This window comes from Heterocephalus glaber, unplaced genomic scaffold (assembly GCF_053883595.1).
Source record: "Heterocephalus glaber isolate CG9 unplaced genomic scaffold, H.glaber_assembly_v1.0 deba00001600, whole genome shotgun sequence".
In the NCBI taxonomy this organism is placed as follows: domain Eukaryota; kingdom Metazoa; phylum Chordata; class Mammalia; order Rodentia; family Bathyergidae; genus Heterocephalus; species Heterocephalus glaber.
In genome coordinates this window covers 21,008,503-21,033,724 of record NW_028258372.1, presented here as the reverse complement: position 1 = coordinate 21,033,724, position 25,222 = coordinate 21,008,503, and the positions used below count along the sequence as shown (strand labels likewise).

Here is a 25,222-nt window from a genome sequence, read left to right as displayed (position 1 = left end):
AGGTAGATATAAATATTACAAAAGAACTGGTCACATGTTACTTTTTTCTCTCTAAACATTAGCATTGATGGGCCTGGGGGTTTAGCTCAGTGGTTCTGCCACCTGCCTTGCAAGCAGAAGGTCCTGAGTTCGATCCCCAGTACAAAAAAACCAACCAAACAAAAAAAAAACAAATACAAAAACATTAGCATTGATTACATTATTAGTAGTATTAATTTTTGGGGGGGGTACCGGGGATCAAACTCAGGACCTTGTGCTTGTCAAGGCAGGCGCGGTGCTGCTGAGCTAAATCCCCGGCCCACTTACATTATTATTTAACAAGTATGCTTTAAAAATTGGACCACACATCAACCAAACTATAAATGACAGGAATGCCATGCTAATTGATTATATTTTAGCCCCACCTGCTAAAAATTAATGAATAGGCTAATAATATGCTCTCATCATTTATTATTTGCCAGGTCTTATTTTCTCATGCTTTCATGTACTATAAAACCTTTAAATATCACAGCAATTCTATTAGGTTAAAAGACCTCCATTCTGCTGATAAGACAGAGACACAGAATGGTTAAGTAACTTGGACAAAGTCACATAACTAGGAAGCAGTTGAGCCTGGGTTCTACCTGCAATTTGAATTCAAGAACCAGAGCTCAGAAGCATTATACAATAAAGCAGGTCTTCTGAAATAACCCAGCTATCGGTTTCAATTTATAAGGGCAACTATCACCTCTCAGTTAAAACCACACCTTTTGAGATTTAGTACATGCTCTGTCATTACACTATAGCAATAGTTACTAACTCACCATGTAGAATACAGCTTCTCTAGCACTTTATCATACACCATTTCTATAGGCAGTTGGGAGGCTGAGTTGCATTCATGTTAATATACAAAACCTGGAGTGTGGTTTCTGCACTCAAGGAAATTACAAAAATGGAAATCTTCATTCTAGATGATAATGTACAAAATAGGTATGTTTTATGCTTATAAATATTCACTGGCTTCATGCACAAAAGTAAGTTCTTAAAAATTTACTTCAGTAAAATCTTTAAAATGTTTCTTAGACCACAAGACACAAATGTACAAAACAAAGTAAACATATGCTGAAGTTTTTATAAAGCCACATAAGTGAAACAATTTTTGGCAGGTTCCCCCCAACTTGGCCAACATCAAATCTTTCAGAAAGTGCCTAATTCTTCTATTAGGAGCCACAAAACATGATTACTTTAACATACATCTCTAAAGTTAATAAAAACATGTAGAAATCCCTTGTAATTTTTAATCCTACCTAATATTACTTGATTTCAGATGTTCTTCTGATTTCAAGTTTTCGGTCCTCATCTGGGACTTAAATGAAACGTTTTCTCCCACAATGACTATCTGCAAGAACATCCAATTTCTCATAAGGTAGAATGGTTTAAGACATTCTAGATAGAGGAGAGGAGGAAAATATAAGTTAACTCACAAAAGCAGAGAATTCCCTGGAATACAATTATTTTTTCTTCATTTGAAATGATTTAATGCAAAAGACAAAGGCAAAATATCAAAGACTTTTTTCTTTTTATATCTAATTTCTTAGAACACACCTTTTAAAATTTTTTTAAATGTATCTAACAGAATCTTGTATTAGATCAAATTGTTAGCCCAGTCTATCACACTCTCTAAAAGCTTAGAGATCTCTACAGGACAAATACAGGTTACCCAGCTGGGTTCTTGCAGGACTAAGATGAGAATGACCTGCAGAACATAGGAGGAGATGGGCTAATTACTGAAGGAAAAGCATGTAAAACAATTAAACCACAACTATAAGGGTATGAATAATGCTTACATTTGAAGATCAACTGAAAATGTTGGGTTTTAAATCTTCACTCATCAAACAATATTTGGTCATTTTTATGTCCTAGATATGCATTAAGGACTGAGTATACAATGATGACATAGCTATCATGTCTACCATGGATTTAAAATTTAATGTAGAAACAGAAAACAAGGAAGGAAGAGGCAACAGAAGTTAAAAGCATGAGCTCAGGAGTCCCTTTGTCATCAGTGGTCCACCAGCGAGTAAAATCAAGACACAGGAAAAATAGCACAATTTCTTGGGGACATTAAATTAACTCAAAGGTTTGTGTAAGGAGAGTAATTACTGGCCACTGATTATTGTTTACATTTATAATTATTAAGTTGCAAATACTTGGCTACATGTACTATATGTGTGATTTCTCAAACTGGAGCATAACATGACAGATTGTTAAAGAGTCTTGTGTTCAGACTCGGGTTCAAATTAAGCTCTGGCCACTTGCTAGCTAAGGTGAATTACTTCTTTATGTTTCAGGTTTGTTGTCAAAAGATGAATAAAATAATCTACTTCACTGAGATATTTTCAGTATTAAAAAAAATAACAAGAAGTAAAGCATTAGGATTGCAAATGAGGCCTCAAAATGTTAGTCATCATTATTATTGTCACTATCATCATTTACAGTTATTATTAATCCTCCCAACAATCCAAAAAGGTAAATGCTATTATCTTTATTCTATAAATTATAAAATTGAAACTATGAACTCATCAGAACACAAAGTTTTTAATCATTTTTTATTTTTGGTACCGGGGATTGAACTTGGGTCCTTAGCTTGCGAGGCAGGCGGTGGAACCACTGAGCTAAATCCCCGGCCTAGTTTTTAATAATTTTTAACCATAGAATAAGTAAGAATTGCAAGAAAAATCTCAAACATACAGCAGTGGACTTTGTTTCCACACTTCAAAGCATATTTTCCAGCTCTTGTGACTTTAGTCGTAATTCAGTGGAAATGAATAAGATGAAACCTCAAAATAAAACCCAAACTCTTCATTAGTCCAGCATATAAAATCCCATAGCTTTCCATTTTGAGTCCATGAACCTATGTGATCAAAAAATAAATTGAATGTTTAATTTTAATTTATTACAATAACAGACACATTGTCATTAATCTCCCTAAAAATACTTTCCCTCACTTTGAAGACTTTTCCCAGTTTCTTGCCACATTCTAAAGCATTTCAGGAAATCCTCTTTCATGAGTGTTTTTAGTTATGCTTCTGTGGCTACCTCAACTGCTTGAATCACTTAAAAACATTTACCTTTCATGGTCATTTTGACATTGGGAAACAGCCAGAAGTTTCATGATGCCAGATTCAGTGAATAATGGATGACAACACACTGTAATGTTTTTACAAGACTCTCTTTCCACTGGATGGCACTCAGTAGTAGCATTCACTATATCTTTGATCATACATCATTTAAAAAAAAATCACGAAAAAGGACTTCTAGAACTGCTTCAGATCATGTTTGAAGCAAGGGGGAATATTTTGAGGGAGATTAATGGCAACGTATCTTATCATAATAAATTTTTAAAAATTTAAACATTCACTGTATATTTCAATCATATCTCATATTCTTAGTTTCTTGCTATTTTTCCCCTCAGTATCTTTTTTTTTTTTTTTTTTGTACTCGGGCTTGCGCAGCAGGCAGCAAAACCACTGAGCTAAATCCCTGGCCTCTTGTTTCTAATCCCCTCAGTATCTTTCTTCATACCCTTCCTCTCTCTTTTTTTGTAGTACCAGTGAATGAACCCAGAGCCTTCATGCACACTGAGCTACATCCCCAGCCCTTTATTATTTTGAGACAAGGTCTCACTACATTGCTAACTTGCCCAGGCCGGGCTGTACTTGCAATCTTCCTGCCTCAGCCTCCCAGAGTGCTGAGGATTTACACGGTAAGGCTGGCTATTCATGCTCTTCGACTCAACTTGAAATGCCCTCCTATCTTCTTTTTTGTTTGGTTAATCATTTCTAGTACTTTAAAACTCAGCAACTCCTGTAAGAGTCTTGGATTTGCCAAGGATTGCTAGTGTATCTTAATGCTCACTTCTGCTACAGCACTCAGAGTGCTACAAGGAAGTCATTTATTCACACATTTTCTCCAACAAACACTGTCTTCACCCTTGTATATCCAGTGCTTAACACAGTGCCCACCGTACTACAATTTGCTCATATAAACCTACATTAATTGGGACCAACATCTGTCTTTCAAAGATCAAGATCCTAAAAATTCAGCTTTTTATTTCTTGACAATAACTTCAAGTCTTGCAGGAAAAGAAACTCAGAAACTTTTTCATCTGAGAGCAAGAAATAACAACTTTCTTTTATGTTCAGAAAAATCTACCAATTTATATAGTCATTCAGATAAACATGATCATTTATACTGGCCCACTGAAATTCAGATTTGGTTTTCATGGTAGCAGGATCTATATGGAATATAGGTAAGTTCAACAACCCAAATACATTAAACAAGAAATTGAGGTTAAGTCATCAACAACTGAAAAGCTACTTCTTAGTTCAATTTGTCAGAACAAGTTTTTGTCAGATATGTCAGAACAAGTTTTTCAATCCCATCCAAACTATTTCTTTAAAAAGAAATAGTACATTCTTTGCAATAACCACTGTACCTTCCTGAAACAAGACACAAAGATAATACAAACTACTTAAAAGGCTGGGGATGTGGCTCAGTGCAAATGCTCTGGGTTCAATCCCCAGTGTTCAAAGAAGGAAGGAAAGAAAGAAAAAGAAAAGATGACTTACAGGTAACAGATAAGAAAGACAATAATGAAGTAATCAGATGCTTGTACATAACAGATAATAAAAAATTAAAAGAATACCAAACAAGGGCAAAAAATGCAAGGAAACATTAGTAGATATTAGTTTAAAAGTATGGCTTATGTAAGTAATAAAAGGCCAGACTTATTAGGAAAAGCTAAGAATAAATGAAAAGTAGGACAGTGATGCCATAGGACAGTGATGGTGAACCTTTTGGAGACCAAGTGCCAAACTGTATCCCAAAACCCATTTGTTTATAGCAAACTGCCAACACTTCAATTAAACCTGAATACTGAGGTTTTAGTTTAGAAAAAACAACTCTACATTAACATCTTTCACCTTACAAGAAAAATACAGTAACACATGTGCCAAAGGTTTGTCACCACTGCCACAAGACAACACGGTAATGTAAAGTACAATACTGTTAAACAAGACTGGGAAAAAGTAGTTTTAAAAGACATATTGGATAAAGGACTATTATTAAAAAAATACAAATAACTCTTAAAACCCAATAGCTAGAAAACAATCTGATATAAAAATGAGCCAGCTAGGGATTTACCTCCGCAGTGTCATGCCTGCCTGGAAGGTACAAGGTCCTGAGTTCGATCCCAGGGGGGAATGAGCCAAAGCACCAGACACCCTACCAAAGAAGATATACAGAGGGCAACAAGTAAAAATATAAAAAGGTGTTCCACATCAAATGTCCTCATGGAAATGCAAGTTAAAGACAACAATGTGATACTACTGTCGGGTTCTATTAGAGAGACCAATACCCAGAACACTGACAAAACAAAATGCTGTTAAGGATGAAGAGCAACACAAACTGCAATTTCCTGCTGATGGGAATGCAAAATAGTACAGCCAATTTTGAAGACATCTGGCAGTTTCTTAAAACGAAACACACTCTTACCACAGGATCTAGCAATTACTCAAACAAAAGACAAATTTATGCCTACATAAAAACCTTGACACTGATTCCAGCACCTGCCTCGCAAGCAAAAGGTCCTGAGTTCGATCCACAGTACCAAAAGAAAGCCAAACAACCAAAAAACAAAACAGACCTTGACACGTTTACAGTAGTTTTATTCATAATTACCAAAACTTGAAGCAACCAAGATGTCCTTCAGTAGGCGAAGATTATGTAGCACACTGAGACAATGGACTATTTATTATTCAGCAGTAAAAGAGCTATCAAGCTATGAAAAGACATGGAGGAAACTTAAAGGCTATCACTAAGTGAAAGATGCCAATCTGAAACTGCTACACGCTATGTATGTATCAAAGGTATATGGCAAAGGCAAAATTATGGAGACAGTAAAAAGGACCAGTGACTGACAGGAACTGGGGAGAGTGATGAGGATGAACAGGAAAGATTTTTTTTTTTAGGGCAACAAGAATCGCTCCTTGACTTACAATGAGCTTACATACAAAAAAATAAATAAATAAATAAAACCTAGTGGAAGCTGAAAATACTGAAAATTGAAAGCTTAGCAAATAAGACTGCTTAGCAAATAAGACGGCACAGTACTGCTTGCCCCTCCCACACACATTGGTTGTCCCTCCCCCTCAGTACTAGGACTGAATCCTGGGCCACGGGGACATGGTAAGAAAGGGGGCATGCTAAGTGCTCCATTACTGTACCACATCCCCAGATCTTTTTATTTTGGGACAGGGTCTAAATTGCCCAGGTTGGATTCAAAAACGTGATCCTTCTAGTAGCTAGAATTACAGGCATCTGTCACCATCCTCATTCTGTTTATCCTCTTTAATTGTGTAGTAGAAGGGAAGCTGTAGCTCACTGCCAGAGTCCAACATCTCAGTCTCATACTAGCTCAGGAAAAGATAAAAATTTCTATTAAATATATACAATACTAAGTAAAAAAATACTCTTAAGTTGAACCATCAAAAGTACTCTGCGCAGTACTATAATGGGGATATGGCATCATAAATTTGTTCAAATCCACTACAATGGCAAAAGTAAATCCTAATGTACACTATGGACACCAGGTTATTATGATGGGTTAATACAGGTTCATCAATTATGAAAAATATAGCAGGGAGAGAGGATGCTAAGGGGAGCAGGTATGCTGTGTGGGACAAAAAGTATACAGGAAATCTCTATTACCTCCCTTTCAATTTTGCTGTGAACTCAACACTGCTCTAAAAGAAAATTTAGAAAAAATTTTAAAAATGAAACTAAAACCAAGGGTATGACTCTTATCCTTTTGATATGTTAGCATAAAAAAATGGACTGGAAAAAGAAACAGCAACCAATCATTTATATAATGTAAGGCACAACATAAATTTTCATTAGGGAGAAACAAAGTTCACATTCCTAACAAGGTAAATAGCCAATTTAATTAAACAGCTAGCAGCAATATTTAAGATACTGTCTGATTTAACTGAAATGTACCTATAAGTCATAACTGTACACATTATATATTCTCTACTTCTGAGTGATCTCTGATATAAAAATGAATAGCTGGTGTGGTAGCACATGCCTATAATCCCAGCACTCTGAGAGGCTGGACTGCAAATTCTATCCTAGCCGGTGCAATTTATGAAATCTTGTCTTAATAAATCAACAAACCAACCAACCAGTTAGGGGTGTAGCTTGATGGGAAGGCCCTGGGTTCAACCTCCAGCACTACAAAAACAAATAAATTTACAATGTTTTCTAAAAAGATTGGGAATGTAGCTCAGTGCAAAAAGCCCTGGGTTCAATGACCAATAAGGGGATGGGAAAGACTACAAAAGTCCAATTTAACTTTTCCACTAAAGAACCATTATTTACCCCATATTTCAAACAATAGTTTTCTCTAAACAGCTCCTTTTTTATTTTCCAATTCAATGAAAGAGATGAGTGCTATAAGCTAATACTTTAACAAATGTATTTGATAAAGATCATAAGGAACCTATAGTTTATTATTTTATTAGTAACTCCCAGTGAATTACTCACTTCCTGGCATCTATCTGGACTCTCAAGAATTACCTTCAAACACTGGCCTTCAGCTTGGCCATGTGACTTACTTCAGCTAACTAGACTTCAGCAAACATGACACAGAGGCCTGGTAAGCACTTGTGCCTTGGGCTTGCCCATTTGTAACACCATCATCACATCATGAAACTGACGATGCCAGACCACTTGGAAAAAGAGATACAGTTTTCCCACCTACCATAGCTATTCCAGTTGAGGGCCCAGACATTTCTAAGAACTGGACTATGAAGGTCAGTATCACCTTGAGCTAGTCTGAAGGTGGGAGACTTTTGGGCAAAATCTTTGAAGATTTGAAGAAAGACATGACATGATCTAACAGATTTTAATAGTTTCCACCCGGCTGCACTGACTGGCTTACAAGTAGACAGCCATGGAGATGGTAAGATGTGATTAGATTAATAACATCTGTCAGCAGACTGAATGATGAGTGGAAAAACAAAACAAACAAAACAAACAAAACAAACAAAACAGGATGATCCTGTGGTTTTCAGCCTAAGAAAGTGAAATAGAGAATGTACCATTTATTAACATGAGGAATGCAACAGAAGTAGGTTTAGGGGTATGAGACTATTTTGGTAGAACAACATTTAGTATATGATATTATACAAGCATTTTTAAATAATGATGATGATGATTAGACATCCAAAGAAATACAACTGGCAGTTTGTTAGAGGGTGTTTAGCTGAGAGGCTGAGGTAGGAAACTCACTTGAGCCCAGGAGTCTGAGACCAGTCTAGGTAATACAGTAAGATCCTTTCTCAAAAAAGTCTGGGGTTTAAAGGAAAGATTGGGAGTACAGATATCCACTTGGGAGTCATTAGCATATATATATAATTTAAAGCCCAAGATGACAGTACCAAAAGAGTGTGTGAGTACAGGAGTACAAAAATCTGAGGCTCCCCCATACTTAGAGGCTATACTGAAAAGGCAACTGTCAACAGACTGAGAACCAGTGGCCAGAGAGATAGAATCTGTTGACATGGTGTTCTGGAAGACAAATAAGCAAAGTTTCAATAAGAGAGTGTAGAATCAATAAATCCTGCTGAAGCATAAAGTAAAATGAGGCCTGAGAGATGTCCATTTTATTTAGTAATGTGAAATCACTAAGGATCTTGTTAAGAACAATTTAGGGTAACTGAGTAACTCAGTGGTAGAGCATGAGGCCCTGGGTTCAATTTCAGCACTGCTAAAATGATAGTAATTTTGGTGGAGAAATGGGAGTATACGCCTATGGACTTATTCAGAAGAAAGTAGGAGAAGGAATGAGACTAACACTGAGTTCAGACAATTTTGTCTTAGGAAAGAAAAGCAGTACCTGGCGGAAAATATGGAGGGCAAAAGGGTTTTTAAGATGGAACACCCAACAGTTTTTGAGATGAGATGGGATAAATATCAACATAGAAAAGATTTGACAGAAGGAAAAAAAATGGATGAAAACAGTCTTCTGAAGGTCATAGGGACTTGTTTAAATATTACACACATTTAAAAGAAAAAAGGATTTACGATAATGCAAAATAGGAAGAAAAGGTCCAAAGGGGTAGGGGTAGTAGGAGGGGCAGGGGAAAGGAAAGAAGGGAAAGGAAAAATGATGAGAAATGGAAAAAATGGAAATAAAGTCTTTGTAAGTAGAGAAGGGTGGAGGGGGTGGAAGGAGGGCTAGGAATGGGGAAAAAATAAGAACCAAGATGCATTATGTAAAGGTACAATTCCCAATGAGAAATGTAATGGTGTTGTATACCTACAATGTACCAATAAAAGAATTTAATTAAAAAAAAAAGGATTTAAACGGAAGAATAAAATTAAAAGAGGATACAAAAAGAAGAAAAGACAACTAATAATTACTGAGGACCTATTAAATGACAAGTGAAATGCATAAGCCATTCAGAGTTCACTCTTCATAGTGATCTGAAATTTTTTCAATTTCATAAATAAACAAAGATCAGAGATTTTAAGGAACTTGTATAAGACCAAAAGATAGTTATGTTCTTGGAACGGGGATTCAAATCTACATTTCTGAAGCCTAAACTTTTTCTATTCATAATGTACAATAAATCTCAATTTTCAACAGTTCAAACATTCAAACACTATCTAACACTAAATATCTTACTGCTTATGATTTATTCCCAGTTTGCTTCTTCAGCAGGATAAGACACACCCACATCCTCTGTCTAACCCTTAAACCTAAAGAACTTCTCTAAAAGAATCTTCCCTGGTTTTAGCTTCTAGCTTAAACCATTTACCTGGTGGTGTCTCTTTAGTTCTTCCCACTCTTCCTCTCAACACAAAACAAAAATCCTAATTTTAGAAATCTTTGATTAATAAGACAATTACCAGACAACACAGGTTTCCTATAATGGCTCACATAAATTATATAGGAGAAATAAACACCAAAGACTTCAATGGCAATTGTAGAATGTTTCTGGAAATACCTGTAAGTCATTATTACAAGTAACTTTTTCTATTGTTTAGAGCCAAAATTATTGTTCACTGAATACAAGATAAAAAAAGAGGGGGCACAAATCTTCATGCTAGGTGACTTTCTTTAGTAGTATCTAAGACGTACAATTAGTTGAAACATTATAATGTACCTTCTCAACCTTTGACTCAATAACAAAGATATAGACTAGCTTCTTTGATACGCTAACATCACTCTAACTCCAGATTTTCAATTTGTTTCTGCAAAACAAGGAAAAAGCTACTCTCTTAACTGGCTAAATGTGCAGCAGAAAATGCATAACTCTGTATTGTATCAATAAAATTAAATTACCAGTTCATTTGGGCAAGAAGAGTTCATATCAAATCATATCAAATCAAGTTTATAACAATTATTTTTAAAATTAGGTGAAGAAATAATGACCAAATCTTTTCCAAATTTGATGAAAATTATAAATCCACAAATACAAACTCAATAAAACTACAAGTATTTAAATACAAAAGAAAATTCACAAAAGCATTTAATCATGGTTGAAAAAAGATAAAATCTTAACGGCAGAGAAAAAGACATATTTCTTATAAAAAGCAATAAAGATAAGAATCATGACTGAATTCTTATCAGAAAAAAACGCAAGCCAGAAAGTAACAGAGTAATATTTTCAAACTACAGAAAACAAAAGCAAAAAACCAAAAACAAACCTCAATTTATAATTTTATATCCAGCAGAAATATCCTTCAAAACTGAAGGCAAAATACATAGTCAAAAACACAAAAGCCAAGGAAATCTGATGACATCAGATCAATACCATAAGGAAAACTAAGAAAGAAGGGCTTCAGGCTTAAGAAAAACAATATCACATGGAAAGGTGGAACTAAAAAAAAGAGATGAGGACTGCCAGGGATAATAAACATGAGGAAATACAAAATAATTTTTTCTCCTTGCTTTAAAATTTATTTTAAAAGATACTTAAGCAAAAAATAACACTATATTTTGGAGCTTAAAAAAGTTGGTATTTGACAATAATGGTACAAACAAAATGGAAATGAAAGTACTGTATACTGTTGAAACTTTTTGTATTACAAAAGAAATAGTACGACAGAAAAAATGCATAACATTAATTCCTAAAGTGACAAAAAAAAAGTGAGGCATAGTTCATAAAGGATTGAAGAGATAAAACAAAAATGAGAAACAGGAAAGAAAAAATAGATAAACCCATAATTACTTGGAGATTTCAAAACTCTTTTCTCATTAAACACCAGACCAGACACAAAACAAACATATTTAATTGGTATTTATGGAACATTTTATCCAACAACAGAATATAGTATACATTCTTTGAAAGTGCACACGGAATTCATCAAGATAGACCATACGCTGGACCACAAAACAAGGATTTATAAATTTTAAAGAACTAAAACCACACAAGTACAAATTAGTAACAGCAAGCCAGCTGGAAGCTGGGCATGGCAGAACAATCTGTAATCTCAGCAACTGGGAGGCTGAGGCAGGAGTTCTAGATCAGCCTGGGCTATATAGTGAGTTCAGGGCCAATCTGAACTACAATAGTGAGTCCCTGTCTCAAAAAAAAAAAAAAAAAACTCAAAACAACCCAACCCCCTGAAGACAAATAAGCAAAAACAAAACAAAAAAACCCCCACACTACTAAAACAAACAAAAGCCAGATGAAATTAGCCATCTAACTCAAGGAATAGAACAGTCTTAATTCCTCAAATATTTAGAAATATATTGTCCCATTACCAAATAACCAAAAGGCAAAATATAGATCACAAGAAATTTGAAAAAAATTTTAAATCAAATGAAAAAAGAAATACACACAATGCACAGGATGTAGTATTGAGAGGTACTTATAACTTTAAATGCTTATAATAAAATAGCAGGGTCTAAAAGCATTGATTTAACCATCTACTTTAAGAAGCTATAAAAGGGAAGAGCATATTAAGCCCCAATCAAGTGGAAGGCAGGAAATAACAAAGAGCCAAAAAAAAAAGACAAAAAAATGAGTGAAAGTGAAAAGCTAATTCTTAAATACCTATAATCCCCCTCAAATTGATCTATAGTTATAATACAATTCCAATAAAAAACTAAGCAGGCTATTTATGGTAGAAACTAGCAAGCTGATTTTAAAATTTATCTGTCAATGCAAGCACCCAGAACAGCCAAAACTGTTTTTAAAAAGAGTTAGAAAACTTACTCTAATTGATTTCAAAACCTAACAGCTAACCTAACAGCTATAGTAATCAAGGGAATATTGTATTTGTTTTAAGGGCAGATATATAATGGGACAGAACAGAGGTCAGAAATAAACTTATCTACTTATGCATTTGTGTGTACAGCCAATTTTTAACAAATATGCCAAGGAATTTAATGGAGAAAAATAATTTTCTCAACAAATATTGTGGAAAAAACTAGAAGAAAAATCTGAAACTAGAAAAAACCTCAATATCACAACATACACAAAAAATTCAAAATTGATCAAAGACTTAATCTACTAAATTATAGAAGAAAATTTAGGAATAAAACTTTTCTCCCCTGCTATGGGGTTTGAATGTTTATGTCTTCTCCAAAATGCATGTTGCAATAATCTCCAATGAAACAAGATTAAGAGGTGGAGCCTTCAGGAGTTAAAACCATGCAATGGAATCATTCAACAGTAAATAGAAAAGATTACTGATGTATGCAACAATGTAGATTAATACAGATAAGAGTACATACTATATTATTTCACTTATGAAGTTCTGGTAAACAAAGGTAATCAACAGTAATAAAAATTAGAGTACTGATTTAACTGAGCCAGAAAGGGTTAAATTAAATAGGTCAGGACTGACTACAAAGGAATGTAAGAGACCTTTTTGAGATTTGAAAATATTCTGTTTCTTGATTAGGATGGTAGTTACAGGAATATGTTTGTCAAAATTCATAACTGTACAACAAAATGAAGTATACTGTATTATAGAAATACCTTGATTAAACATTATATGCTGGGGTTGAGAGTATGGCTCAGCAGTAGAGTGCTTGTCTAACATGCATGAGGCTCTAGGTTCAATCCATAGCACCACATAAAAAAGAAATGAAACAATACATACATATATATATGAATGACTTGTCTACAGTTACTGGCTCATAACTCCATTAACCTGTAGGATTTGTGCTATTTCTAGGAAAAGAGTGTCAGAAAAATTGGATTAGCAGATATCTGGCTAATGTCTGACACTGAACTGCTTGCCAGTGGGGGAAAACCTTCACACCTTTTAGTGTCACAGAAGTGTTGATTTTAATAGGATAGTAGAGGAAAAATAGACCATGTTTTCTTCTAAACACAATGCTTAATCTAATTAAAATGCATTATCTGTATAAGCATAAAATGTACTGTATAGTCTACATTCATAAAAAAGATTGGGAGATGTTAACATTTCCTTCGCCCATCATATCTAACCAGTTACTAAAATCTCATTGATTATGCTACTGTAAAAACTTTCACTGGCTGGGAGTAATGATGCACACCTGTAATCCCAGTTACGTGCGAGGCTGGGATAGGAGGATCACAAGTTGGAGACCAGTCTGCACAACTTAGTGACATGAGACCCTTGTCAAAATAAAAAATGAAAAGAGCTGGGATGTGGCTCAGTTGCAAAGTATCCCCAGGTGACCCCCATCACCAAGAAAAAAAAAATCTCATTTATGTTTCTCAGTATTGTTATTTAGGCTCTCATTGGATACAGACTTCAGCCGTTTTCCCAAATGTCTTTATGACTTCACCTCTACAGAGTTCTCAAATTTATGATAACCAATTCTAAACACACCAATTTCTAACTCAAAAAAGGATAAAGCCTGAACTAAGAAGCTTACCATCTATGCCTCAATGTACCTTTAAATTTTGTGTCCTTCTACATTTGCCATGACTTGTGCTCCAGGCACTTGTGACCTCTTCCTGTGTCTTATGATCACATTTTCTCTGCTGGACTATCCTTCTCCAGTTGTCCACAAAATTCTTAACTATTTTTAGGGAATAAGACTTCCTAAAACCTCACATCTTTCTGGGAATCCTTCAATTTTGTACTTACCATGCTACATATTACGTCCTAACATGTTATTTCTTTATAAATTTTTTAAAAATATAATTCAAAGGGCCAGGGATTTAGCTCAGTGGTTCTGCCACCTGCTTCGCAAGCGCAAGGTCCCAAGTTTGATCCCTGGTACCAAAAGAAAAAGAAAAAAAGAAAAAAATACAATTCAAACTGTAACTCCTCCAAAATTGCCTAGAGAAGTGTCTGCATAAATACGTTCAGTCAATGTATTTAAGATATCTGTGTATTTAAACACTAAGGTGGTAAGTACGATTTCACACACACAGTTAAAAAAAAAAATTCCTTGGTGGAAACTCCTTAAGGTCTATGCTATGGCCAACAGAAAGAAATATGAGTCACACATATATAATTAAATTTGCTAGTAGCTACATTTAAAAAACAGTGAAATTAATTATTAGCATATACAAAATATCAGTATTTCAACAAATGGCCAATATAAAAAATATTTAAATGTTTCCAATAACTCTAGCAAGGACAAATTTTAAAAATTTAAATTAAACAAAGCCAGGAATGGTGGCACACATCTGTAATCCCTGCATTTGGGAGAATGAGGTAGGAGAAGTCCAAGTTCAAGGCCAGCCTGAACTACATAGTGAGATCCTGTCTCAAAAAGCCAGCCAAGCAAATAAACAAAACTTAAAATTCAGTTCTTCAGTACTCAATATTCCTAGGTGACTAGTAAGTGGCCTCTACACTTGGACAGTGCAGATATAAACCATCCATGAGAAGATCCCTTATTTTAACAATATACAAGGAAGATTATAGGAAGACTCAGTTCCTACCACCAGACCAACAGGGTGCACTTCAGAGCACCACCTTGCTTACTGATTGATAAAGTTTGAATGTATCTCCCAAGGGAACTATTTTTGGATGAGACTTAATAAAAGTAAAGGTAGGTGATGAGGGCTTTGCCCTCATGGATTCATGTTCTTATCTTGAGAGTGGGCTTTTTACAAAGTTTGTCCCCACTCTACCTCTCTCCTGCCTTTCTGCCTTCTATCATAAGAAGACAGGAAGAAGACCCCCATCAGACATGAGTCCCTAGATGTTCCAACTTCCAGAGCTATAAGAAACAAATTTCTTTTCTTTATAACTGACTCAGTCTGTGGTTTTCTATTGTAGTAACACAAAGGGGACCAAAGCACCGATAGAAACAGATTATACAATTCACCACTGATTCCTTAAAGTATATGAGGGACTATTGTATCTTTAGACATGATGGTATGCCCTGGAATACAGCAGCGAAGAAAGACAAATGGTTCCTGCTGGGAACTTAGAATAGAACTTATAAAAGTGATGAGGGGTTGTAGAATAAAATTAATAAGCAAATCACTATATATAGCAATCTAGTGGGGATCATAGCCTGAAATTGACGGAGGATGAGGCTGGCACAGACTCCCTGGGAAAAGCCAGATGCATTCTTGGACATTAAGGGCCCAATTCAAGCTGCAGTGAAATGCACAACTTAAGTAGCCTGTAACAAGTTTCAGGGAAACTAAAATTCATTCTCCAAGGAATGTTTCACTTGCTTTTCCTTGGCCAGACTAACCAGAAAGATTCACCATGAACTTGAGAATAAGGCCCAGACCTGGGCAAAGGGAGTAGCTTTTTCAGTATCTTTTCATTTAACACAATACTTAGCACCCTAAGTACTTTATATTGCATTGAGTAGAATTAAATAATTTAAGCCCTCTTTGCTCTAGTCTCTTAAGAGCTTCAATTTCCTGTACAAAAAGTAAGGGTTAGCAAAGCTTATTTTACAGGAATGGATACTGTAAATACTACAGCACTATGTGAAAAAGAAAAAAATATTAAAAACCTTATAAATATTTTTCCTGGATTGACTGTCACACAACAAACATATTATACTGCTGGCATAGACCTAGGCTGTCCAACAGACAAATGAGTCCTTGAGACTTGGTTAATGTGAATGAAAAACTGAATTTTAACTTTCATTTAGCTTAAATAAATTTAAACAGCCAAATCTAGTTTGGACAACACAGCTATATATCAGTATTACTGTTACTGATAACCTAATAGAGTGAAAGAGGAAGGCTCAAAACCTACTGACCTTCTCCCACCAATTATTTTCATGTCATCATTTTAAAGACAGTCGATGGTATGTTTGATCAACAAGTATTGTCTCTTGGTACCTGCAGGGAAATGGTTCAGGACCTTCCTTTTATATTAAAATATATACAAGTGCAAGTCCCTTATATAAAGTGGCATAGCATTTGCATATAATGGTTATTTATAATACTTACTATAATGTAAATGCTATGCAAATAGTTGTTATACTATTGTTTATGAAGAATGATGAAAAGTTTGCACATGTTCAGTACAGTTAGAATATTTAAAATAACATTTTCATCTGCAATTGGCTGAATTCAGATGTCAAATCCATGGATATGGAACTGACCACACACTAACTGAAAAGCCCTGAAATAACAAGAGTTGGCTTCATATTAGTTAGAGTCTGAGAGAAATAATACTGATTTGTTAGGATACTGGGATCTGAACATGGCTTTCCACTTTTGCCCTGGTTAGCACTAGAGAAGAAATTGAAAGGTATCTCACTCATCTGTGTCTGTCAACAGAATTCTCCTACCAATGACTCTCAACATATAGGAATTATAATCTGTTTCGGTGGCAATCCTTTTAAAAGCCAATTACCTGAATTTTTCTTCCTATTTTTTAGGAATCCTCTCAACTTACAAGGCAGAGCTTGCTTTCTACTATAAATTTACCAGTTTTACTTGCAGATAGGGTCAGGCACATAATTCAGGTCCATTAATGAAGACAAGAACTCTGTATGTAATTGGGAACTAATGTGAGAAAGCAGGAAATGTGGCTAAGACAGTGGCAGCAACTACAACCAATTTCCAAGGGCGGTGGAATGGTGCCAGGCACGAAAGGAGATTAGGGACAGAACTGAGGTTCTGCACAGTATCTTAACAGGCTTATATCTAAGGTGCAATTTGAGGTACTGTTCCAGGCTGTATAGCTGTTGTGGGAGGTAGAATGATCTCCCAAAGATGTTCACATCCTAACCTTCTGAACCTCTGAATACATTAAGCTGAAAAAAATGACTTTCCAGATGGGATTAAAGACGTTTTTAGAAAAAAGGAATCTTGGATTATCTGAGTGTACCTAATATAAATCACAAAGATCCTAACAGGTGAAAGAGGGAGAAAAGAGAGTCTAAAGGAGATGTGCTGAGGTAAGCAGAGGGTTGAGTGATGTGATACCTGGCTTTGAAGATGAAAGACCAGCAGCCTCAAAAACTGGAAAGAGCAAGAAAAAGGATTCTCCCTGAGAGACTCCAAAAGGAACAACCCTTTGATTTTAGAGCAGTGGGACCCATTCAAAATTTCTAACCTCCAGAAGAGCAGAACTTATTTGTGTTGTTTTAACCTGCAATGTTGGTGGCTCTTTGTTACAGTAACAATAAAAAACTAATACAGTTATGAATCTAGGTCTCTAGCCCTTTATGCTAAAATAAGACCAAATTGCTTCTGTTCTTCATGACTATATTGCCCTTACCTTCTCATCTTTTTTTTTTTTTTTCGATACCGAGGATCGCACTTGGGACCTTGCACTTGCGAACCAGGCGGCAACTTCTCATCTTTATACCTTTAATAAATCAACATTTCGAAGGCCGGGGGATTTAGCTCAGTGGTTTCACCGCCTGCCTCACAAGCGCAAGGTCCTAAGTTCAATCCCTGGTACCAAAAAAAATAATAAAATAAATAAATCAACATTTCTTAAAAAGAAAATGATACAGTTCTTGCTTCTTTTCATTGCTTAAATTGTTTAGTTTACATCACAATGATGAATGTTGCTGATTAATTATTTAGATTACACTATTTCTTGAAGACATAATTATGAGAAATTCATGTCATTCAAAATGTTTACAGTAAGTACAAGCTCATATATTATTAGTCAACAGTTACTGACCGTCAGTATGGCCCTAAGGTTATACTATATTAAGTGAAAGCTCTCCCTTCAAATGTTAACACAAGAACAAAATATGGCAAACACAAACAAAGTGATATGACCAATGAAAGGGGATTAAGAATAAAGACATGGGGCCGGGGATTTAGCTCAGTAGTTCTGCTGCCTGCTTTGCAGGCAGCAAGGTCCCGAGTTCAATCCCCAGTACCAAAAAAAAAAAAAAAAGAATAAAGACAAACACCTACTCATAATATGAGAAAATTCAAGATGATTGAAAAGACAACTTTCTGGAAGAAGATCATCCCAAGAGCAATCTGAAGTCACATGATAGAAAGAAGTTAAAACTGTGAAGTTGAAAAAAGTTGCCCCCTTTGAGTTGTCCTGGTGTTTCAATTTCAATTAACAAAATGTTTAAGAAGGAAAACAGTAAATTAAAAGGTGTCAAGTAACGTACAAAAGTGTATTTTTAGTAATTTGTTACTTTAAAATTTTTCTTTAACGTCCTTTCTTTTTTTGGGTCTCATTATGTAATCCAGGCTGGCCTTGAATTCTCTCCATCCTCTTGCCTTAGCCTCCTGAATGCTGGGATTACAAATGTGTGCTATCACACTGTGGAATCTTTTATGTTTAAAAAGTCACACCTGGGGTTGGGAGGATGTAGCTCAGTGGCAGAGTACTTGCTAGTATGCGGGAGATTCTAGGTTTCATCCCCAGTACCATAAATATAAACAAGTAGATGGATAGATGATGGTACACCAACCAAATAGACAACAGACCAATACACTGAATTTTCCTTTTGAAACAACTTACTAAGATTTGAATTTCATATATGCAAAATTATATCCTTTAGTGTTAAGTAAGATGCTAGCACCTAAACATCTCTGTGTAATAATGCTACTTAGTCAATAAGGAAAAGAGAATACCAATCTGTACTTATAAAAACTGGCAGATCATTCTCTATTTGTCCTATTAGCCCAAGTGAATCAGAATTATTCACTCCCACAATAGCTGGTTCTTAATATGTATTCCCAAGGGTCTTGGGAAAGACTGAATCTAACTACCAGTACTAAAGGTAGAAACTATAGAAAAAGTAGTTTTAATAAGGGGTAAGTATTAGGTCAACCAGTCAATAAGATAATTCAGTCTAAATAAATTTATTTCAAATATAACAAACAATTATTTCCCCTCTCTGTTCCCATCAGTAAGCCTTTTGACAAACCTATTCTGCCCATTCCTTTATTATTCATAGAAAATAAATGCATTAGAGGTTGAGACTGATGAGAAAAGTTTGTTCTGACTATATATATATATATATATATAAAACTGTTTTATATTAACATATAAAACTATATAAACAAAACAAAAGAAAAATCCTACAATCCTAAGCAAATAAAAACACAGAACTATAAAGATACATTCAGTATGATGTATGGTTAAAAGTATGGATCCAAAGTCTTAACTCCTACATTCAAAATTCAGTTTTGCCACCTGTTACGTGACCCTGGACTTAACTGTGGCAGGTCTCTGTTTGCCCAACTGTAAACAGCAATAGTAGTACATATCCCACAGGACTGCTGTGAGAATTCAAAAAATTAATAAAACACACAATGTTTGGAATAGGGCATGGCACAAAATAAAATGTAAGTGCTGGCCATTACTATTAGTAATCTGTCAAAAGAACAAACAAGCAGCTTCTATTCATAAAGTTATTCTCCACTGGAAATCTATACAAGCCTCATTATAAGAAACGAAAAAGCAAAAGGTATGCTAGTGTCTGCCAGACTATAGGTAAATGGAAGCTAACCAAGAATCTATGTCACAGTCTAAGAACATGTTATGGCTCATATCTAGATGTCCCCCCAAAGCCTCATGCAGTCATAGGTGAAGCTCTCTGGAGATGGCTAAATCTACAGTGTGTGACACTGGGATTAATGAAGTGATGCTAGGACTAAGGGTGCCCCACCCTAGGTGTGACTACTACCTACCTTAAGGGCATGTAGCCTGGATAGAATATAAGGGACAGAAAGAGGGCTGCTGTGGTTGCTTGCTGCTGCTTCACTGTTTGGGTGCCTTTTGCCTGCCTTGAACAATTTCTCGTTATGATGCCCCTTTCTGCCATGCCATCTTTCCTTGGAGCCAGCTAATTATGAACTGAAACCTCTTCCAATTGGGAGCTACAATAATCCTTTTCTCTTTTAACTCTGCGTGTTGGGCATTGTGTCTCAGCAATGAGAAAATAACCAAGTCAGATTTTGATTCCAGAGAAGTGGGGTCATTGCTGTGACTGTACCTGACCATGTGGCTCAAGAGCCTTTGGAATTGGCTTGTGGGAAGAGTTTGGAAAGGTCTGGAGATGCTAGCTGCAGATGCAACCCTGGAATGTTTTAAATTGTATTTGATGGAAGATTCTGGCCAGAGTTCAGAATACCAGAATGCTGACAGAAATGCTGCCAGTAAAGATCAGGCTCGGGAGGTTTCTGCTGGGAAGGACCACACAGGCTGTTGGACTCCAATGAATGTTATGCCTTGGCAGAAAATTTGTCTGCATGTTGGTCATGTCCAGAGACTGCCTCAGACTGAGATGAAGGGTGGTGGACTAATTAATCTTTTGGAAGATATTTCAAGACAGTCTAATGTTGAGGTGGTGGCATGGCTACTGTTGGGGGTTTTTAGCCAGATCTATGATGAAAATCAAGAGCAATGAGCCCAACACAATGATTTAAAATGTGAGTTTGGTCAAAGACGCACCAGTAAAGCTTCAGACTGCAAAGATAGAGCAGAGAACTTGGTTGCTGGAAAAGATGTCCTGAGAACATTATAAGAAAAAGCAGGACTCCAGCCTTTGCAGCCTCAAGGTTCCAAAGGTGAAAGAATTTGCTTTGAGAAGAGAGCCCCAGAGCACCAAGTTCCAGAATGGCAGAGGCCTAGAGAATTCATTCCTCAGGATTGGGTTCAGAGTTCTCAGCTATCCAGGCACTCAACCCCTAGAGCCAAGAGAGAAAGAAGCCCAGCTACTGCTCCAGCTGGCAGGCAGACCTTGGCATCATCCACATGGTACTGATTTTAGGTGCATGTAGAATGCAAGAGTTGTGGGGTCAGGAAGGTTTCCACCCAGATCTCAGAAGAAGGCCTGGGAGAGCGGGCAGGGTGTGAAGCTGGGGTATGAAGCCAAAAGTGCAGTGGAGACTCCAGAAGTTTGGTGAACAGGAATGTGGATCACCTGAGGAAAGCTGCAAGGTTTGAGCAAAGCCAGCCCAAGAGAGAAACCATCGGCAGTCCTACCCACTGATCTTGATAGGAGAAACAACCATTGCCAATGCCATAAGCCACCCAACAACTTTGGAGCTCATATCTTGCCACAGACTGCCTTGGACGGTGGACATGGAAATATAGGACTTAATATTTGCCCTGCTGCATTTTGGACTTGCTTTGATCACATTTCTTTTCACCCTCCTATTTGGAATGGGAATGTTTATCTTCTTCCATCGTACGTTGGAAGTACTTAACTTTCTTTTCATTTGTACAGGGGCTTGGAGCTCACAGTTTACCTTAAATCTCAGAGGAGACTTTGGACTTGGACTTTTCTGCAATGTTGAAACTATTAGGACTTTGGCAACTCTTGGAGATGGACTAAGAGCCTTTTGCAAAGGGGTGTATATAGTCTTTGGGGGGCCAGCGGCAGAATGTTATTGGCATGCGTCTAGATGTCCCTCCAAAGCCTTATGAGGTCATAGGTGGGGCTTTTCAGAGACGACTAGATCTTTTCAGAGGTGGTGTGATAGTGGGATTAAGCAAGTGATGCTGAGATCAAGGGTCTGTGATTACTAAATTAGTCCACTAATTGGTTTGGCATAGTTCTGGGTGTGGATAATAGGAAGGTCCATCCTGGGTGTCTGAGCTACCTGCTCTAAGTGTGGGAAGCCTGGATAGAATATAAGAGACAGAAAAGGGGATGTTCTATCACTCGGTGCTTCTCCATTACTTTACTGTTTTGCTGCCTTCTGCTCACAAGGAACTGAGTGCCCCTCTGCCCTGCCACCTTGCCTTGGAACCAGCCAACTACGAACTGAAACCTTTATCAAGTGTAAGCCACAATAAACCTTCCTTTAACTTTGGGTGTTGGGTATTCTTTTCAACAACGAAAAAAGGAACTAAGACAGAACACAGTCATTAAGAAGGCCTTAAACAAGTCAAAATGATTTCTAAAAACATTATTTATAAAATCATAAAATAACAAGGGCCAGGGACTTAGCTCAGTGGTTCTGCCACCTGCCTCGCAAGTGCAAGGTCCTGAGTTTGATCCCCAGTACAAAAAAAAAAAATCGCAAAATAACATACCAAAAAATTTTAAATAAAAGACATTAACTGAGGATTCCCTTTCAAAGTTTCACATAGATAGCTATATGGTAACATCAGTATATAGTCCACACATCTTCCAAATCTAATACAAAAACAATAAATCCTTACATAAAGGAAAACAATTCCTTGTCAGCATTTAAAACAAAGCAAGTTAGTCATAGCAACACAGTTTTGAGAGCTGCCATCACTAGTAGCTTCACAGCAGCTGGCAAAAACAGTGGAAAGGAAAAGGAATCATTATTTTTTGATATGAAGAAACAATGGACATAACACATAGAAAAGCAGAAAACTTATGGGTTATTGTGGCATAATATGAAATTTATTTGGTCTTTGTCTCTGCTTCTCATCAGGGCACATAAAATAACTGGACTCTCCTGAATGATAGAACATCTATTATTTATAATGAATCCTTTTTGATCATATCTGAATTTATGCTAATGAGGTGACTAAGGTTGGGGCTTCTAGATGGCTTGAGGAGGAGGTTGACCACTGGAAAAACAAGTGATTAGAGGGCTGGAAATTTCAGTCCTACCCACTGACCTTGATGTCTGGAGATCAAGCTCTATAAAAACTATGGAGCCGGGGATTTAGCTCAGTGGTGCTGATGCCTGCCTTGTAAGCGTAAGGTTCTGAGTTTGATTCCTGGTACCAAAAAAACCCCAAAAAACAACAACAAAAACACCCACTATGGAACAAAGATTTGATCGGTTTCTTGATTACTGAATATATAGAGGTACTGGGAAGGTGTTCTGCCCAAAGAGGGCATGGATGCTCTGTGACCCCCTCCCCATATCTTGCTCTATTGATCACTTCGTATGGATGTTCATCTGATCCTTTACAATATCTTTTAAAATAAACCAGTAAATATAAGTGAAGTTCTGAGTCATCCTAGAAAGGAGGAAGGCTATGGGAACAATAATTTACAGCAGGTCAATCAGATATATATAAAAGTGACAACCATCTACTTGTGATTGACATCTGAAGTAAAAACAGTCTAGCAAGCCTCAGAATTGAATTGAATTATAAGACAACCACTTGGTGCCCAGTGAAGAATAGCTCCATGTGTAGGGAAAATGTCACATACATCTGGGCATGCAAGTGTTCTGAACTGTGCTGAGTGAGAGTAGAAGGATCTATAGTTATTTTATTAGCTTGGAATCACATTATATCATTTTCAAACTCACTTTACAGTACATGGCCAAAATTCCAGATCCTAAATTGTTCTCTCATTTCCTTCGTACCTCACATGGAATCTGGGGATCTGAAAATGAGTAGCATAAAAAAAGAAATTACGTCCACATCTGAGTCTAAAGCCAAAGAAAATCAACTCATGTCTCATCAAGAAAAACATCTACTTTAACAGGGTTATTGGGTGAAGTTTAACGTACATTAGTCACTCAATCTAGGTCTGCCACATCACTTTTCACCTAGAGCCTCTTAATCACCTCTTCCAACTCACTATCTAGTATTACCCCCGCTTGTATTTCTGCTTAAAACACAACTGAGATTCAAATTCAGTCTCCAATGAACTTCATAATCTATCACCTGACTGCCTCCTTAGCCCATGTCCTTACATTCTTCTGCACATTACCCTTTACTCTGGTCCTTAGGTCATGATGCTCCTCTCTGAAAGAAATTTACCTTCTTCTTGAAATGATACTTATAGATAGGATTGGTTTTATAAATTTAGTTTCCTTTATGATGATTTATACAATCCATCATGGTATCCTCAGTATTTCAATTTCTTTAAAACCAATCATTTAAATAATATTGTTACAATAAGTTCTATTCCTAGTTCTCTGAATAAAATGGCCAGAAGTCAAATGAATGTGTATTAAGGTATTCTCCATGATCCAGTGACCCTATCATAGTTGTAGAACTTCATATAGGTAGTTCAAACAAAGGAGAAAACTAAAGAAATCCACTAGAGATAACACAGGAGAACTGCTCCATAAGAATCTGAGGTTTTTATGTAACAAATATATTACTACTGCTATTACTAATATTAATAACAACTCCATTTCTTGGTTTCTTTTACTAAGTGCAAAGTACCACGGTAAGAACTTTTACTGTGACCTCATTCATTTGTCAACTCCTAAGAAACATATTATCTCCATTTTACCACAAAGGTAATTGGAATTTGAAAGGTTAGATAACTTACACATCCAATATGCAAAACCATACCCATGAGAAATCAAAGGTCTTGCTCTTAAACTACTGTATTTTTAGGTGCTAGACTTGGCCTGCACTCTCACTTGGAGTACCAAGCTATCCTTTCTGGTAACAGTATTGCTTTTTAAAAGGGAAGCTAACAAACATAAGGTATGTCACAAGAGATAACAGCTTTTGACATAAAGAATTATTCTGAGCAAAACTTAAAAAGGCAAGTTTAAAAAAAAGTATTAGACGAATTCAAACAGAACTAAAATAAAATAAAGCCACAAGGAAACACCTGAAAATATAAACAAGGCCCAAGCAAAAATCATAACATAGGGCCGGGGATTTAGCTCAGTAGTTCTAGCACTTGCCTCGCAAGTGCAAGGTCCCAAGTTCAATCCCTGGTACAAAAAAAAAAAAAAAATCATAATATATATTAGTAAACTGAAGTATGTTCACACCTTCTTTGAATAGACATTCAGCAGAGATGCTAAATTTCCATTATGTACCTGACTCAAGACAGGAGAGATTCAACTATTATTAACAAGGTGGCCCTTTTGCTCAATTTGTGAAGTGGAGGCAAAAGGAA

At 36.2% G+C, this 25,222-nt stretch overlaps 1 protein-coding gene across 13 annotated transcripts in view; it reads right to left on the bottom strand.

Moving 5' to 3' along the window:
- Smg7 (SMG7 nonsense mediated mRNA decay factor) overlaps positions 1-25,222 on the bottom strand; it is an 89,421-nt gene that overhangs the window by 43,385 nt on the left and 20,814 nt on the right. For 3 of the 13 annotated variants that reach the window (XM_087194420.1, XM_087194422.1, XM_087194421.1), the window contains exons 2-4: positions 23,661-23,737; positions 2,731-2,893; positions 1,287-1,425 (exon numbers count right to left, since the gene is read on the bottom strand). The exons of 3 other annotated variants lie outside the window; for them this stretch is intronic. In XM_087194420.1, the coding sequence (XP_087050546.1) occupies positions 1,287-1,402 (116 nt within the window). In that variant the 5' untranslated portion in view covers positions 1,403-1,425; positions 2,731-2,893; positions 23,661-23,737. Of the gene's footprint in view, positions 1-803; positions 947-1,286; positions 1,426-2,730; positions 2,894-23,660; positions 23,738-25,222 lie in introns of those variants that run through there. 7 more of the 13 variants (XM_021242925.2, XM_087194425.1, XM_004862812.3 and 4 more) reach the window with 5 other exon arrangements.